Raw genomic sequence first — 17,588 nt, 5'->3', positions numbered from 1 at the left:
CCCTACATAGTGTTTATACAATGTGTAATAAGTATTGTACTTATTACACACCAGCTGTTTGGTTGTAACTTGCATTTTAGTTGTAGTTTTCATTATCAAATTTGGAGTTGTGGACATCGCCATGTAAAATCGATAATGCTAATTGGTAGCCTGTCTATGACAAATCCAATAGAAACCTTAGAAAGTGAAGCCTAACTGTGCTTTTTAGTGCCTTCTGTGTGCTTTGTTGGCATGGTAAATTGTAACATTATCTAGAGCACAGGTGTCAAACTTAAGGCCCAGGGGCCAGATATGGTGGGCTGTATATTTTTATAAAGGCAAACAAAAGCCTGAAAAAAATGTGTGTCAATAATATATGTATTTTTTTTCTTTACTGAACACATTAGTTATTTCAATTTTGACAGAAAAAAAATGCACAGCTGTTTGATTGTAACGTGCATTTTAGTCGTAGTTTTCATTACCAAATTTGGAGTTGTTGAAATCGCCATGTAAAATCGCTAATGCTAATTGGTAGCCTGTCTATGATAAGCACACACCTACCATTTCAGCAAACATTTTTTATTATATCTTCTAAAGCAGGGGTTCTTAACCTTTTTGATCTCGGGGATTTTCCAGTCAAATATTACCACTGAATTAGTAATCTTAGTCTTTATTTTAATCATATCCAATAATTATATCTAACCTACTTAACAGTTTACAACCTTGTTAAATGATATGAAACCATGTCTTGATCACAAATATTAGTTTTTATTAACACAGAAAACCTTAGGTTAGGCTGATTAGAAAAATAAATACCAACCAAATATTAGAACCTTTATTTAACCAGATAAGAAAACCCATTGAGATCAAGATCTCTTTCACAAGGGTGACCTGGCCAAGAGGTCAACAGCACATGTCACAGAGCAGTTTCAAAATAAATACATTAAGACATACATTTTAAAATACATAAGAGAACTGTAAAACAACAGAGATTTACATCTTTAAAAACACAGGCACTGTGCAAACGTCTCTCGCTGTTTGTCCCTGAGGACAGAACGGAAGGCTCCAAATGGAAGTAGTTCTGTAAGTTTCAGTTTCGTCTGCAATTCCTTCCATGCCATAGGGGCAGCAATGCCAAAAGCTCTTTTGCCAAATTCAGTCCGTACATGAGGAACAGTTAAAACATACAAATTGTTAGAACGTAACGCATAAGAGCTGCTTTTTCTTTGTAACAGAGTACACAAGTATGGAGGTATTAAACCTAAAAGAGCCTTATAAATTAAAGTCAGCCAATGTGTGTATCTGTGTGCACTCAATGAAGATAAGTCTGACTTCATATACAGTTGACAATGGTGGGTGAGACTACGACAGCCAGTAACAAATCTTAGTGCTGAATGAAAAACAGTGTCCAAGGACTGGAGGCATTTAGATGAAGCACTAAAATAAAGCACGTCTCCATAATCAATTACAGGCAAGATAGTTGCTGTCACCAATTTCTTTCTGACTTTAAGAGAGAAGCAGTTTTTATTTCTAAAAAATAAACCAAGCTTTACCCTAAGCTTAGAGACCAAGTTGTTAATATGGGCTTTAAATGAAAGCTCCTGATCAAGAGTAAAACCCAAGTACTTGTAATTTACATTAGCTTGCTTTTATCTGTATCTAAAACCAATTTAAGATCAAATAAGCGAGCCTGGATGACATCAGAAGCAGCTTGTAAAAACTCAAAAGCCTGAGTGATGGAGGTTGAACAGCAATAAATAATGGTGTCGTCTGCATAAAAATGGTACATTGCATTTGACAAATTATTACAAAGATTATTTATGTAGATAGAAAATAAAATGGGCCCCAGCACTGAGCCTTGTGGAACGCCTTTGGTAATGTCCAGTAATGAAGAGGTGGTCCCAGCCACCTGTACACATTGTGTTCTGCTGGAGAGATAGTCTGTGAACCAAGCAGCTGCCGAAGAAGGGAAAATACATTATATACAATTATGATGTGCTCAAATGGGTAAACTAAATTATTAATAAATATATTTTTTCAATAACCTCTAAAAGAATTAGAGTACAAATGAAAATACAGCTTCACCCCTTTAGTTGTAATTTTTGCGCTGAAGAAACTTCTCTATGGTTTTATCTCCAGACTTCTTCTGTTTGAAAATTCCGTTACTGCGGTGGAAAAGTGTATTACAACTGAGTACCGCTGCGACCCATCGTGAGAAACAGATATTTTTTTGGGCCCCTCCCTTTTGTTAGGAAACATTTTTCTTAATACAATATGAATGCAACTCGAATGCACTTTAAAGTAGTCAATGTACATCTATGACCTAAGCCATCATTGTCCAAATAGTTGGAAACACAAGTGAGTAGCAAGATAATTGTGGTTGAACGAGTGCTGCCGCCACTGGAGAAAGGTGGTTCATTGAGGTGAAACGTGTACCCAAATTCTAGATTTAAAATTTTACTTACATCAATTTGAATAATTGGAATTCAAATGTAATGAGCTCCACCCACAGGATGTTGAAATGCATATACAGGAAGTGAAATTATTTTGAGTAACAGGAATCATTTGTCACGTTTAACAAAAGCCTACATACTAGGGATGTTCTGAACAGGGTTTTTTTCTCTGCTCATTCAAATACCGATCATCCATGAGTAAGACTGGTCGATACCAATGCCGATTACATGTACAGCCTAGTACCTGTACATTTTTAGATGTATTTATGGTAAACACTATTGGCAGTGTAACAACATCAACATAAGATTTAAACTAGCTCCTTATTTTGTTTCATTACAAACAATTTTTTGATCAAAACAAAATCAATAGTACACCATTTATTTGACGTTTTTGACCCCTATAGTCTAGGAAATAATTATTCCCGGAATTTATTAACATTAACAAAACAATAAAAAATAAAAGATTATGAAAAAAAAAAAAAAAATCAACCTAATCACTCTAATATTGATCACATACTGATACTACTCTTAGTATCGGCAACACCAATTTATAGGTCGATAAGCCCTTCTCTTACATGTCATGTACTGATCGCAACAAAGTTGACACACCAACAGTTACGTTACATTATCCTCTCTCTAGTGTCTACACTCTTATTAATCTACTTGTTAATTTCATGTTAATATCTGCTTACTTTCAACTGCTACATGATTCCATTTCCATTTCTTGAATTTTACCAAGCACTTCATGTATTTCTTGGTGTTGATTAAAGCTAGGTTAGCTTAGCTATTAGCATGCCTACGTCTTGCTTGCTCTCGGTGTGCAACATGTTTAGCCTCGTCCTCCAGTGATAATGCTACTTGATAATGACACTTAAGATGTTATAATGGAGATGATAATTATTAGCTTAAGGAGCGGCTCCACACTGTGTAAGGAGATGCAATATTAGCTGCTCGCTGCTTGTCAGCCAGAGGGGATCGCCGTTTGTGTTTGGCATTCTAAGGTTTTAATAATGGCGATCACATATTTTTTTCACAAAAATCTGACAATGATCAATGGTTGATCGATCGGTACATCCCTGATAAACATACCACAATCATATATCATGTTGAAGTTTGGGGAAATGTTTATAAAACAAACATAGACCCAATAAATAAACTTCAAAAAAGAGTAATTAGAATAATAGACAAAGTGTGCTACTATGAACCTACCAATCCATTATTCATAAGTTCTAATGTGTTAACATTTTCAGATATTGTGTTTTTAAAAACAATGGAAATTGTGTTTCGAGTAAAGAACAACAGCCTTCCAGCTTGTATACTTAGGTTATTTAAATTAAGAGGAGAAATCTATAATTTACGGGGATATTAATTTTTGAAATATGTAAAGTGAGAAGGAATGTAAAATACAAATGTATTTCAGTTTTAGGAGTTAAATGGTGGAACAAGCTCAGTGATGAGTTGAAGACATGTAGTTCTTTGTTAAGGTTTAAGAAAGCCTTGAAAGGTGAGATAATGGAAAAATTATAAATTATAGCAACGATTACTTTCATCCTATTGATTTTTTTAACATTGATGTTCCAGGCAATCTAATTTTCAGTGAATGTATAGGATAGGCAAATACAAGCCTTGGCTTCAGCCTATTCCTTTTTCTTTTTGTGTGTGTATGCGTATGATTGTTAATATGTAAATTGATCATACAAAATGACGGAAATAAACTCATTTAATTTAATTTACAAATTACCTCCATTTTAATAAAGTAAAGCATTCTGGGGAATGACATATTTATGCATTTTTCCCAAAATTTGGTATGAAATATTGACACTTTGGATACAATTTGTTCATTGTGAGGTGTACAAGTCAGACAATTGACTGAGTGTGACTTGTTTTTAGTAGCTCGTTTACAAGCTGTGCACAGACTACTCTGAAGTTGTATTTCTATAGCATCGTCCCTGGAGAGTATAAAGTAAACCCCTCACCTTTCAACACCCACTCTACTATGCATGTCTTGTGGAGCACATACACTTTTGAAAAGAGGATGATTGCGAGCGTATGTTGCGGTTTTAAAACTATGATGACAGGGACCGGGGCCCAGAGGAGACCACATCCTGAAACTGAAGGGGTGACGCTCTGAAGACGACATTCAATAAGGAAAAGCTTGAAATCCACATGTCCGCTCAAGGGGATGGATGTCTTGATGGGAGGCAACAAAGTGAAGAAGCAGCGGAATTGTGGCAGAATCATCTGCGTGGCTCATGGTGATCCACTAATGGCGATCACGGAACGAGACGCTAATCTAATTAGTCATGTGGGTTCAAACAAACCCGATGTAACTGGATCATTCATTTAATGGGAAAGGTCACTTAACCCAAAGTGCCTTCAGCTAATCTCCGAGTTAAAAAGCCAAATACTCACCATCGTGCTCGGATGAGTCAACTGAGACATTTAAATCCAAATATCTGATATATATCCTAACTAGTGTTGTCCCGATACCAATATTTTGGGACCGGTACCGGTACCAAAATTGTTTCGATACTTTTCGGTACTTTTCTAAATAAAGGGGACCACAAAAAATTGCATTATTGGCTTTATTTGAACACAAAATCTTAGGGTACATTAAACATATGTTTCTTATTGCAAGTTTGTCCTTAAATAAAATAGTGAACGTACAAGGCAACTTGTCTTTTATTAGTAAGTAAACAAACAAAGGCTCTTAATTTAGTCTGCTTGCATATGCAGTAACATATTGTGTCTTTTTCCATTCTATTATTGTGTAAAAATTAATAAGGACAAGTGGTGAAAAATGAATTATTAATCTACTTGTTCATTTACTGTTAATATCTACTTAATTTCTCTTTTAACATGTTCTATCTACACTTCTGTTAAAATGTAATAATCACTTATTCTTCTGTTGCTTGATACTTTACGTAAGTTTTGGATGATACCACAAATTTGGGTATCAATCCGATACCAAGTAGTTACAGGATCATACATTGGTCATATTCAAAGTCCTCATGTGTCCAAAGACGTATTTTCTGAGTTTATAAACATAATATGATTTTTTTTTAAACAAAAGATGTGATGTGATGCCAAAAAATAGACGTAATCAAAGTAGTATCGACTACATACGCCCCTGTACTTGGTATCATTACAGTGGATGTCAGGTGTAGATCCACCAATGGCGTTTGTTTACATTTTGACGGCGGAGAGCTACGGTGTGTAGCAAAAAAAGTTTAGCTATTCCTCATCCTGCAGGGATGATACTTGTAAGAAACGTACCTTATTTGTCGCCATGGAGGCGAGGATTAGTAATTTAGAAGTAGCTAAAACACTGCCCACAGCGTATAGACGTTAGCCGCTAGCCGCTAGCTAGCTAGCCATGTCTTAAAGCACCTCTTCCTGAGGGCGTTTCAGTGTTATAACTTCACCTGTATCGTCAGTTTTTAAGCCAAAATGCGTCCGTTCTCCCTTTTCTGTCTACACACTGTGTCTGCTTGTAAGTACTCCTTGATTGTGCACTGCCGAACATGCTCGTCTGCTCGTAAAACCAGCAATGACACGACGTGACGACGCTGGGGTGAGGGGGGGGTGCGGGACCGGTACTTTTCAGAGGCTGTATAGTAGCGAATAAGATTTATTAGTATCGTGGTACTATACCAATACCGGTACAACCCTAATCCTAACAAAGGAAAACAATGTTAGCGGTTGAAAACTTGTCAGTTATTTGCTTGGATTGGAATGTCAGGTTTTGTTCCGAAACAGACACCTCACACTTTCTTTTTGTTCTTGGGGGATTAATTAAATTCCTGCCTCAGGAACCCAAACTTGCATCCCGGCTGTCATGCTTGGCTTAGTCTGTGTTCTACGGCGTGCGGAGAGGTCTTCATATACTACTTAACACAGCGGTGTCAAACATATGGCCCGAGGGCCGGATCAGGCCCGCGAACAGGTTTTATCCGGCCCGCGAGAGGAATTTGCTAAGTATAAATATTAACCTGAAATTTTTAAAAGAAAGAAACCGCTGTTCTAAATGTGTCCACTGGATGTCGCAATAGCAATTATTAGTATTTTGTAGATGATGCTACATATGTACAAAATAAATCACATGATGTTAGTACATAAGTCGAGGAAAATGAGAAAACTACATAAATAATAGGGGTGTGGAAAAAAATAGATTTAAATTTGAATCGTGATTCTCACGTTGTGCGATTCAGAATCAATTTTTATTTATTTTTTAAATATTTTTTCATTTTAATTGTATATCCAATTCCAAAACCAAACCCGACCCAACAACACTCAGAACTGCATTAAACAATTGAGAGGAGACACAAACACGACACAGAACAAACCAAAAGTAGTGAAACAAAAATTAATATTATCAACAACAGTATAAATATTAGTTACAATTTCAACATAGCAGTGATTAAAAATCCCTCATTGACATTATCATTAGACATTTATAAAAATTAAAAAAAAGAACAACGGTGTCACAGTGGCTTACACTTGCATCGCATCTCATAAGCTTGACAACACACTGTGTCCAATATTTTCACAAAGATAAAATAAGTCATATTTTTGGTTCATTTAATAGTTAAAACAAATTAACATTATTGCAATCAGTTGATGAAACATTGTCCTTTACAATTATAAAAGCTTTTTACAAAAATCTACTACTCTGCTTGCATGTCAGCAGACTGGGGTAGATCCTGCTGAAATCCTATGTTTTGAATGAATAGAGAATTCTTTTGAATCGGGAAAATATCGTTTTTGAATCGGAAATCGCGTTGAATCGAAAAAAAAAAAGATTTCGAATCGAATCGTGAACCCAAGAATCGATATTGAATCGAATCGTGGGACACCCAAAAATTCACAGCCCTAATAAATAACATCCTGTAATTTGATTTTGATATACTTTTTTTATCTTGATAGATAGAGAATTAACACCAATGAGTTGACTGATGAACATTACCACATCATTTATTCAGAAAGTATAAATAATGACAAATAAAGTATATATACTATTAACCGCAACATGTAAGTGTAAAAAAAAACAACAACAACATTATGATTTGGAGAATTTCAGAATGTGCTTGTTTTATTTTTAAACAAAGAAAACAATCTGAAGTTGTCTTTATTTTTAAGTTATCGTGCCGTAATTTCACCAGTCCGGCCCACCAGGGAGTAGATTTTTCTCTCCAAAATGAGTTTGACACCCCTGACTTAAAATATTAGGAGCGACGGAATGGGAAGGAAATCTCAAAGACATAAAAAACTGCGGAATGGGGAAGGAATATTTCTGTCTGCTTTTCCCTACTGAGTGGGATTTGCATTTTGGAGATCGTTTAAAGCTGTCCGCCCAATGTCTTCCTTCAATGTTGATGTAATCCCTGCGCATGAACGGCGGAATGTTCTCCAGACATAAAGCAACGTGAACAGATCTGCATGTAAAAGAGGCACCGACGTCACTTCGGCTTATGCGGCACAAGAATGAGGCACCTGGCTGGGACACCTTTTGATCGGATCGGGTTCATTTCCAAAGCAACCTTCTCACTAAGCTGACATCCACATCTGGGTTTGGATGAAGCCATGTGTGTCGAGGAGACCCGGTACGTTGGCAGAACACAAGTCTCACCCCGCCTTCTGCACTCTCTCTCCCTAGAAAGCCACTCGGTTCGTTGGGGACACTTCCCTTGTGGGCGTTAGGCTCTCTGTGGGGGGTCACAGGTCAGTCGGCGGAGGAAGCGACAAGCTGTGAAATGTAAAAGACCAATTTCTTCCACATGTTCCAGCGCTGGGAGAACACTGCTGAGCTGTCAGTCGGCATCACGTTTAAAATGGGCCAGGGTGCCACGCAGCAGACCTGTCACAACTCATTTGTAATTAAAAAGCCTGTGTGATGTTTAAAGCAAAAACTTTTTAGGACTGTTAAATAAAGATGAGCCGTACTTTAATGTAAGAAGCGGTGTGAGGGGGGGCGGGACGTATCGGGAGATCAATGATTCCAAATAAGTGCTGGAGTACAAAGTATAGATTTTAAAAGTTGGGACCTTGTTTCACAAATCCATTTGGGGATGAAAAACTGAAATATTTGCTCGAATCTAGCAGTCAACATGGCTCTGGTATCTACTTCAAATGCCTCAAGGGAAACCTGGGGGAGGCCTTGAGGTCAACCTAGGACATACTGGAGTGACCATGTCTCACAGCTGGTCTTAGCCCCCCCTGTTGGAGCTAGAGGACGTCACAGGGAAGTTTAAGCCTCCCTGGCGAGTGGAAGATGAGATGGAAGGTCAAACGGTTCCGATAAAATACCTCTAATCAAAGGGCGAGGGTAGAGTTACCAGTTTATTTGCTTTAAGACCAAATGGTCAACAATGGAATTGATTGAAACTGCCAAGTCATAGCGATTTGATTCGCCGTTAGGTTTGTGGCGTCCCCAACGGGTTGTGATCAAAATCCATCCATCCATTTTCTACCGCTTGTCCCTTTCGGGGTTGCGGGGGGTGTTGGAGCCTATCTCAGCTGAGTTCGGGCGGAAGGCAGGGTACGCCCTGGACAAGTCGCCACCTCATCACAGGGCCAACACAGATAGACAGACAACATTCACACTCACATTCACACACTAGGGCCAATTTTATTGTTGCCAATCAACCTATCCCCAGGTGTGTGTCTTTGGTGATGAAAATGATTTAGACACATTTTTACAGATATTATCAATTGTTTATAAGCATTACAAGCAAACAATTGTCCTTGTGGATCAATAAAGTTTTGTCTAAGTCTAAGTCATTAGCCAAAATGGCCTATAACAATGGTTCTCAAACTTTTTTTCATCAAGTACCACCTCAGAAAAAACATGGCTCTCCAAGTACCACCATAATGACCAACATTAAAAGACATCAGCATAGCAGGCCTAAGTATTCATTAAACACAATGCGGAGATTGTAATTTATAATTATATTTGATATTATTGGCCACTGTAGCATTTCACACAGTTTGAACACTAACACTGTTTTTAAATATAGAAAAATAAAACACTGTACTTTAATCAAGTTATTATTTGGCGTACCACTTGATGGAGCCGGCCTACCACAAATGATACAAGTACCACAGTTTGAGAATCAATGGCCCATGACTTATGACCAGTTATTAGTAAATCTTTAAGTTGTTCCTAAAGGTGGCCATGTTTTCCAAATGCATGTTGTTAAAATGTTACAGACATGTGCTCATCTGTCACTTACAAGTGTGTACCAGTTTGGCTAAACACACTCACGGTACAGCGAGTGCACTGTTAAAAAAAAATCCTTAGATTTTATGACAAAAAACTGCAGTGATGGGCAGTAACTAGCTACATGTACCGAAGCTACGTAGCTTAACTACATTTGCCAGTAGCTTCACTACATTTTCAACATTTTAGCTATTTTTAGACTCATGTAGCTAGGTAGCTTAAATCAAAGCTACAAGCTACAAAGAGAGGTATTGAACTGCGAATCCAGGCCAAAAAAAAACAAATACAGAGAAAATACAATGACCTGGATGAATGAGAACATCCATACATACGGAGAAAATCCATGATGATTGGTTGGTGTTTGTATGATGAGTAGAAATTGGCTAAGGTTAGGGCGAAACATTATGGACTGGCCAATCAGATGCAAAATCATTGAAACTAGTAAGCAAAATCATAACAGACACGCACTCATGTCACATGATGACGAGGGAGTCGGAGACAGAGGGACGCTTCAAGCTGAAGACTCAAAAAAAAAAAAAAAAACACTTGAAAATGGCAGAGGATTTCTCTTACTACCGTGTGATAGACAAGTAGCTTGTCTATCATTGAAAAACTGGCAGCTGACTCACCAGAATGTAACTCTAAAATGTACAGTGGTTTTTACCCCCAAAATCATGCCATTGTTTTTTTTATGGTAAGATTCCGGCAACTGAGCTGCCAGTGTTTTTACCGTCAAACCTACGGTTGTTATTTTTTTAGTGCAGTACTGTAAATTGGAAATACGTTACAACTACTGACTTGTTTACAGTGTGTTTCGTAGACCTCTGTGAAAAATGTCTCGTCAATCTAAAATATAAGGTAGGAAATAATTATATTATATAAGTAATTTGTTGTAAAATATTAAATATATTGAACATGAATATGTGTCTATGTATCTGGTATGAATGTATTTTAGGTAGGATTCCAATCATTTTGTTACCATTTTGGTAAGTAAAATTTGTTGTCCTGATCAAATACAGGACAAAAAAAAACCTGAGGTGAGGCTGCCTTAGCCAAGCCTAACTTGCGATTGCGCAATTGCTAATTAACTGTTTCTGTTTGTCAGCCAATGTAATATTTGCAAAAATGTTTAACATACACCATGATATCTACAACTGGTGTAAAAATCATCAACGTAGGGGTAGGGTTGTACGGTATACCGGTATTAGTATAGTACTATACCGCCTCTGAAAAGTACCGGCCCGCCCCACGGCGTCAAACTGTAAACAAACGCCATTGGTGGATCTACACCTAACATCCACTGTAATGATACCAAGTATAGTAGCGTATCTCGTCGATACTACTGTGATTACGTGGATATTTTTTGGCATCACAACACCTTCTTTTGTTTAAAAAAATATATATATTATCTTTTTAAACTCAGGAAATATGTCCCTAGGCACATGAGGACTGAATATGACCAATGTATGATCCTGTAACGATTTGGTATTAGATTGATACCAAAATGTGTGGTATCATCCAAAACTAATGTGAAGTATTAAACAACAGAAGAACAAGTGATTATTACATTTTAACAGAAGTGTAGATGTTAAAAGAGAAAGTAAGCAGATATTAACAGTAAATGAACAAGTAGATTAATAATTAATTTTCTACCACTTGTCCTTAATAATTTTTTACAAAATAATAGAATACAAATGGCAATATGTTACTGCATTTGTCAGCAGCTAAATTAGGAGCCTTTGTTCGTTTACTAACTACTAAAAGACAAGTTGTCTTGTATGTTCACTATTTTATTTAAGGACAAACTTGCAATAAGAAACATATGTTTAATGTACCCTAAGGTTTTTGTCAAAATAATGCAATTTTTTGTGGTCCCTTTAATTTCGAAAAGTACCGAAAAGTATGAAATTATTTTGGTACCGGTACCAAAATATTGGTATCGGGACAACTCTACGTAGGAAGGTAAGACCCCAAATGGTTTTCAGTTTTATATAGAATAAATAAACAAATGGGATTATTGAGAGGTATTTAAAAACAACATATTCCCGCAGAGTGAATTATTACGTTTTTGTGTCACCCTTTTTTATAAGAAACCTGTTTTAACATTGAAAACAACCCCAACAAAGTCACAGCTGAAGTTTTTTGGTTTGTCACCTCACCTAATATAAATTGCTGTTCAAATATTTGTTTCCATTATTTATGCTTCAGTTGATTTTGTTTTGGCATAGTAAAACAGACTTTATACTCTTAACCCACCCAATGCCCTGCAGCGCTTGTACACCAGTGGAGAAGAGTAGTGAAAGCTGCCATTCTTCCAATCGCTCTTCTACTGACATTAGGGTGACATTTTCCTCCCACTGTGGCCTAGTCGGGGGCGGGACTGAACATTTGAACCCCTACCTGGCAGAGATGATGACGAACAAGCGGAATCAGCTGACAGGTGGAAGGCGGAGCCCCGGGGAGAATGCATCACTGCGGGCTCTCGTGCTCCACTGCTGGGGCCGGCGTGGAGCGGGTTCAACTGGGACTGAGGATGGATGTGTCGTGGATCCCGTTTGGATTGTGGTCGGCTGTGCCTGACCGCGGGTTGGAGCCCGGCAGAAGTGTTTAAAGGCCGTGTCTGCGGGGGGATTGAACACTCTGTTCCTGGTGGGAGGGTCTTTATCTTGAAAATCAAAAACAAGCACAGATGTAATTAAAATACTTTATTGCTTTTTGCAGGTGCACTGCTTTTCCGCCATTATTCATGGGAGAGCAGCATGTGTGTGTAATTACGCGACAGGTATGAGTGATCAAACTGCAGAAACAGCCTCGATTAGTAAGTCACAGCATGAAATAATGACAGTTTGATTCAATAAAGACTGCTCTTGATACTCATAGGAAATGCACATGCCAGTGATTAGTTAGTTCTCTTAAAGGGGAACTGTTCTTTTTATGGAATTTTACCTATCATTCACATGTTTTTCTATTTTTATGGATTCTAAGTCATATGATACGCTCATCTATTGCAGAGTTTCTTAATCATGGGTCCATTGCCCTTTAAGAGGGCCGCCAACAAATATCTGTTTTTTAGTTGTGGTCCGTACGGGCAGCAGCGGTAGTCAATTGTAATACATTTTTCCACCACTTGAAGTCAGAGACGTTTCTTAGGCGCAGAAATTATGACTAAAGTGGTGAAGGTGTATTTTTATTTTATTGTCAGTTTAGTTCAGAAACATAATTCTTTTTTTTTTCATTCTTTATATAAAATACTTGTTTGTAAATATATGTTTTCAGTTATTTATGAGTCCATTCTTATGTAGTATATTTGGTTAGTAGTTGTTTTTCCTAATCGGCCTGACCTGGCTTATTATGTTATACACAATAATCATTGTAATTACCACATGTTTTCATATCATTTGGCAACATTTAATCTATTAAACTGTAAGTAGGTTAGATATAATTATTGAACACGATTAAAATCAAAAGTAAAATTACTAAATCGGTGTGGAGAAGTTGGGCCCTGAGGTCAAAAAGGTTAAGAACCCCTGATCTATTGCATCCATAAAGCCCTCTAAAAACACAAACAATACACAATTTACATTTTGTGACCTGAATATACTGTAATCAAGTATTAGCGATATTGTTTTTATAAGCTCTAATGCAGACCGTGTTGATCATAGGGAGCTAACTAGCATTATGCTACAATATTGACATATTGAGCCGGTGAGCTGTTGCATCGCCTCTGAGTTGGTGAAAATTAATTGTAGATCGTAAATCATGCCTCTCATCTGGATGTGCCCATAAACCGAGAAGTAAACTTTGACATTTACCTTAGACCCAGAGATGGCGAGAAAAGACACGAAAAAAGGCTTGTTTGCGGCCACTTTATCTTTTCTTTTTTTTTACCTCCAGGAGAATTATAATTAATTCTTCATCTAAACGGGAAGATTGTTTCATTATGTTCGTAGTTGTTTTTTCTTGTTTAGCACTGTGCAATACTGCTACTTGCTGGATCTGCTTATAAATCAGCTTTTAAAAGTTGGAGTTCATTCTCTGAATATTCAGGCTCAAAAATATTTAGGTTCTGGATTATCGTTTGTCCAAAAATAGTCTTTATTCATACTTGCCAAACCTCCCGATTTTCCCGGGAGACTCCCGAATTTCAGTGCTCCTCCCGAAAATCTCCCGGGGCAACCATTCTCCCGAATTTCTCCCGATTTCCACCCGGACAAAAATATTGGGGGTGTGCCTTAAAGGCACTGCCTTTAGCGTCCTGTTTCACCTGAAAAGGAGAATATTATATATGTCTCCGTTATCCATAGGTTTATCTATAACCCATAAAGTAGGCAGGCACGGAGCTATTTCTCAGTGTGTGTTTATTCCAGCCGGCACGTTCATACACACAACATCCGGATTCCCATCATGCATTGCTTCAAAATTACGGCAAGTAGTAATGTCCAAAAACACAACAGAGACGAAGCAGAAGAACGAAGAAGAGACATGGCGACGACGAGTAAGAAGAAGAAGTACGCTTGCAAGTTCCAAAATGATTGGAAAAAATAATTTCAGTTCATCCAGGACAGCTTGAAGGGGAAGGGGTATGCTGCCTGCAAATTTATTTATATATAAGAAATACTTAAAAATATATACACCCCCCGCTACCCCATCTCCCGAATTCAGAGGTCTCAAGGTTGGCAAGTATGCTTTATTGGCTCTCATGAAGTCTGCCATAATTAGTAGTAGTTGTTGTTGTTGAAGGAAATAGCAAACATTTTGATGCGCCTGTGAAATTAATGCTTAAAATGAGAAAAAAAAAGCAAATATTGCATGTTATTATGAATTTGCCTGTTACTATGTGACATATATACTCACAGCATGTAAACACAATAATAATGGAAGCTTTTGGATGTTGTGTAAAGCGCTTTAAAGGTGGAATAGAGGGACTCTCATTCACTCTATTGTTAGATGACTTTTGCTAACGTTTATTTACAAGTTAAAATACGTAAACAAAATAAATACACATGTATTCTTGTCTTATATAGGGATTGTGAAAGACAGACAAAACAAAATAAAAAATGTGCAGTAGCCCTTCCAAGGTATGACTATTATTATTCCTTGAGTTTGGTTATGAGCACAAAATGCGGGACACACTTTTATTAAAGAGGATCCTTTGAGAAGTTACATTAGTTTGATGACTCCACTCAATGTACATGCCCACCACTTCATGGAGCTTTGTAAAAAAAAGCTACACATTGTTAAATACATTTAGTGCTGCAAGTTTGATCATTGTGTTTTTCATATTTCCTAAACTGGCATGATGCTGTTAAAATGTACCTGTGTTAGTAGCACTGTAACTCATCAAGCTACACTAAAGTGTGTGTGTGTGTGTGTGTGTGGGGGGGGGGTTGTGGGGCCCTCCACACCAAATCTTAACAACCGCATACAGTTTGAAAAAAAAAAGATTTCACTCAACAGAACAGCAACAATGCAAAAATATCCCCCATTTTTATAAATAATTGTGTTCTTTAGCGACAGGCGTTTCAGTGATCAACACCAACCATTGCATTTCACTGTGAAAATCGGGGGCCCCTGATTGGGTGGGGCCCATGGGCTTCAGCCCTTTAAAGCCCGTGCATTCAGGCGGCCTTGACCTTTCCTCCTTAATGGTTAAATGCACTTTTTTTTAAAAATTATGCCCATCATTCACAGTCCTAATGTGAGACAAGAATATTTGTATTTTTTTTTTTCTGTGTGTTCTAAAAAAACAAAACAATGCAGGCTATGGGGAGTCATCTATTCTGCCGAATGAGCAATGAGCTCATAATGAGCAATGAGCAGTTATCGGACACCTCGGTCTTAGACGCATCCTCGTTCAGACTGGACACTGGCCGAGAGTTAGTGGGCGGCCGAGGGTGGAATCGACTTTCTTGGTTGCTTTGTTGGGTCTGCTCCTGTCTCTGGCCATGCTCCCCCCACCCCAGCAGACAATGGTGTGGAACACCGCAGAGGCCACCACAGTGTGTATGTTATTCTGTTGTTGTTTTACTTTTGTGGCTGTGTGTAGAAGTGGCTGGTTGCATCAGCTCTGCTTTTTTAATGTCTTTAATGTCCTTTGTGTTCTTTGATGTTTCCCTCTTACACACATATTTATGTGTGCTATTGCTATGAGGTTTTTTTCTTCCTCGGCCTCAGTTTGGTCCCACTTTTCCAGGGACCCAGGCTTAGTAGGACCCATTACCTCCCTGCTTGGCACTCAGCAGCAAGGGTTGGAATTGGGGGTTAAATCACCAAAAATGATTCCCGGGCGCGGCACCGCTGCTGCCCACTGCTCCCCTCACCTCCCAGGGGGTGAACAAGGGGGATGGGTCAAATGCAGAGGACACATTTCACCACACCTAGTGTGTGTGTGACAATCATTGGTACTTTAGACTGATTTTTTTTTTCCACCCCCTTCCGCCTCTGTGTTTACCTGTTTCTCATCTTTTTTGTAAGGGGCGCCGGAAGTTGGCAGATCTGTCAGCGATCCTGTTCTGTCTCTCTGTAATGTTTGTCTGCTCTTGAATGGGATTGTGTTGAAAATCTTAATTTCCCCTCGGGGAAGTATTTCTGATTCTGATTCTGACTCTGAAAAAAGCGTTCTAAAAACATCCAAAAACAACAAGCAACGCTGCATTTACAGTACATGCCGTGACCTGCATATTAACCAAGCTATTGTGACATTGTTATTGTAAGAGGTAACACAGAGGAACTACTTTTAGTAAGACAGCGCCTTGCTCGCAGAGACATTCACACTGCTCCTCCCGCCACTAGTGAGAGGCTGCTGAACCGTCCTTGATTTTGGAAACGTTCTTGACTAAATTATAAATCATGCCTCACATGATTTATAGTAAAATGTTGCGGCCATAACTTTGGAATTCATTTCAGACTCGAAAACACCATTGGGAAGATGCGGCAAGATGCTCGTTCCATCCCAGCATTTTTACCTGAGGAGTGAGGATTATGCAGACGTTATCGTCTAAATGGGGAGATGAAAGACAACCATTCAATCAGTCGACATCCCAGTTGTGTTGTGTTTAGGGATGTCCGATATTGGCTTTTTTGCCGATATTCCGATATTGTCGAACTCTTAATTACCGATACCGATATCAACCGATACCGATATATACAGTCGTGGAATTAACAGATTATTATGCCTAATTTGGAAAACCAGGTATGGTGAAGATAATGTCCTTTTTAAAAAACATAATAAAATAAGATGAATAAATTAAAAACATTTTCATGAATAAAAACAAAAGTAAAACAATATAAAAACAGTTACATAGAAACTAGTAATTAATGAAAATTAAATGAAAATTAGTAAAATTAACTGTTAAAGGTTAGTACTATTAGTGGACCAGCAGCACGCACAATCATGTGTGCTTACGGACTGTATCCCTTGCAGACTGTATTGATCTATATTGATATATAATGTAGGAACCAGAATATTAATAACAGAAAGAAACAACCCTTTTGTGTGAATGAGTGTAAATGGGGGAGGGAGGTTTTTTGGGTTGGTGCACTAATTGTAAGTGTATCTTGTGTTTTTTATGTTGATTTAATTAAAAAAAACAAAAAAAACAATACCGATAATGGAAAAACCGATACTGATAATTTGCGATATTACATTTTAAAGCATTTATCGGCCAATAATATCGGCAGGCCGATATTATCGGACATCTCTAGTTGTGTTCGTATTTTGTTTGGAACTACTGCTACTTGATGCCTTGTTCACTAAAACTGGATCTGCTTTGCACCAAGCTTCCAAAACTTGGAGGTTTTGGATCATCATTTGTCCCCCAAGAAATCGTGGTTGGCTCTCACAAAATCTGGCATGGTTAATATTTGTTGTAGTAGAGTTCGAAGCAATGCGATCTGTGAAATCAATGCACCCAGGAAATAAGTTTCGGCTATGACCA

General features: G+C 37.9%; 1 protein-coding gene across 1 annotated transcript in view; it reads right to left on the bottom strand.

Annotated features, from left to right (window-relative positions):
- Positions 1 to 17,588, bottom strand: part of ofcc1 (orofacial cleft 1 candidate 1) — a 261,434-nt gene that overhangs the window by 174,644 nt on the left and 69,202 nt on the right. The window contains exon 15 of the mRNA XM_062021233.1: positions 12,052 to 12,316. Coding sequence (XP_061877217.1) covers positions 12,052 to 12,316 — 265 coding nt within the window. The remainder of the gene's footprint in view (positions 1 to 12,051; positions 12,317 to 17,588) is intronic.

Source organism: Entelurus aequoreus, linkage group LG15, assembly GCF_033978785.1.
Source record: "Entelurus aequoreus isolate RoL-2023_Sb linkage group LG15, RoL_Eaeq_v1.1, whole genome shotgun sequence".
Lineage (NCBI taxonomy): Eukaryota > Metazoa > Chordata > Actinopteri > Syngnathiformes > Syngnathidae > Entelurus > Entelurus aequoreus.
Note: the sequence above shows the minus strand (reverse complement) of the source record. Positions and strands in the feature narration are given on the sequence as shown.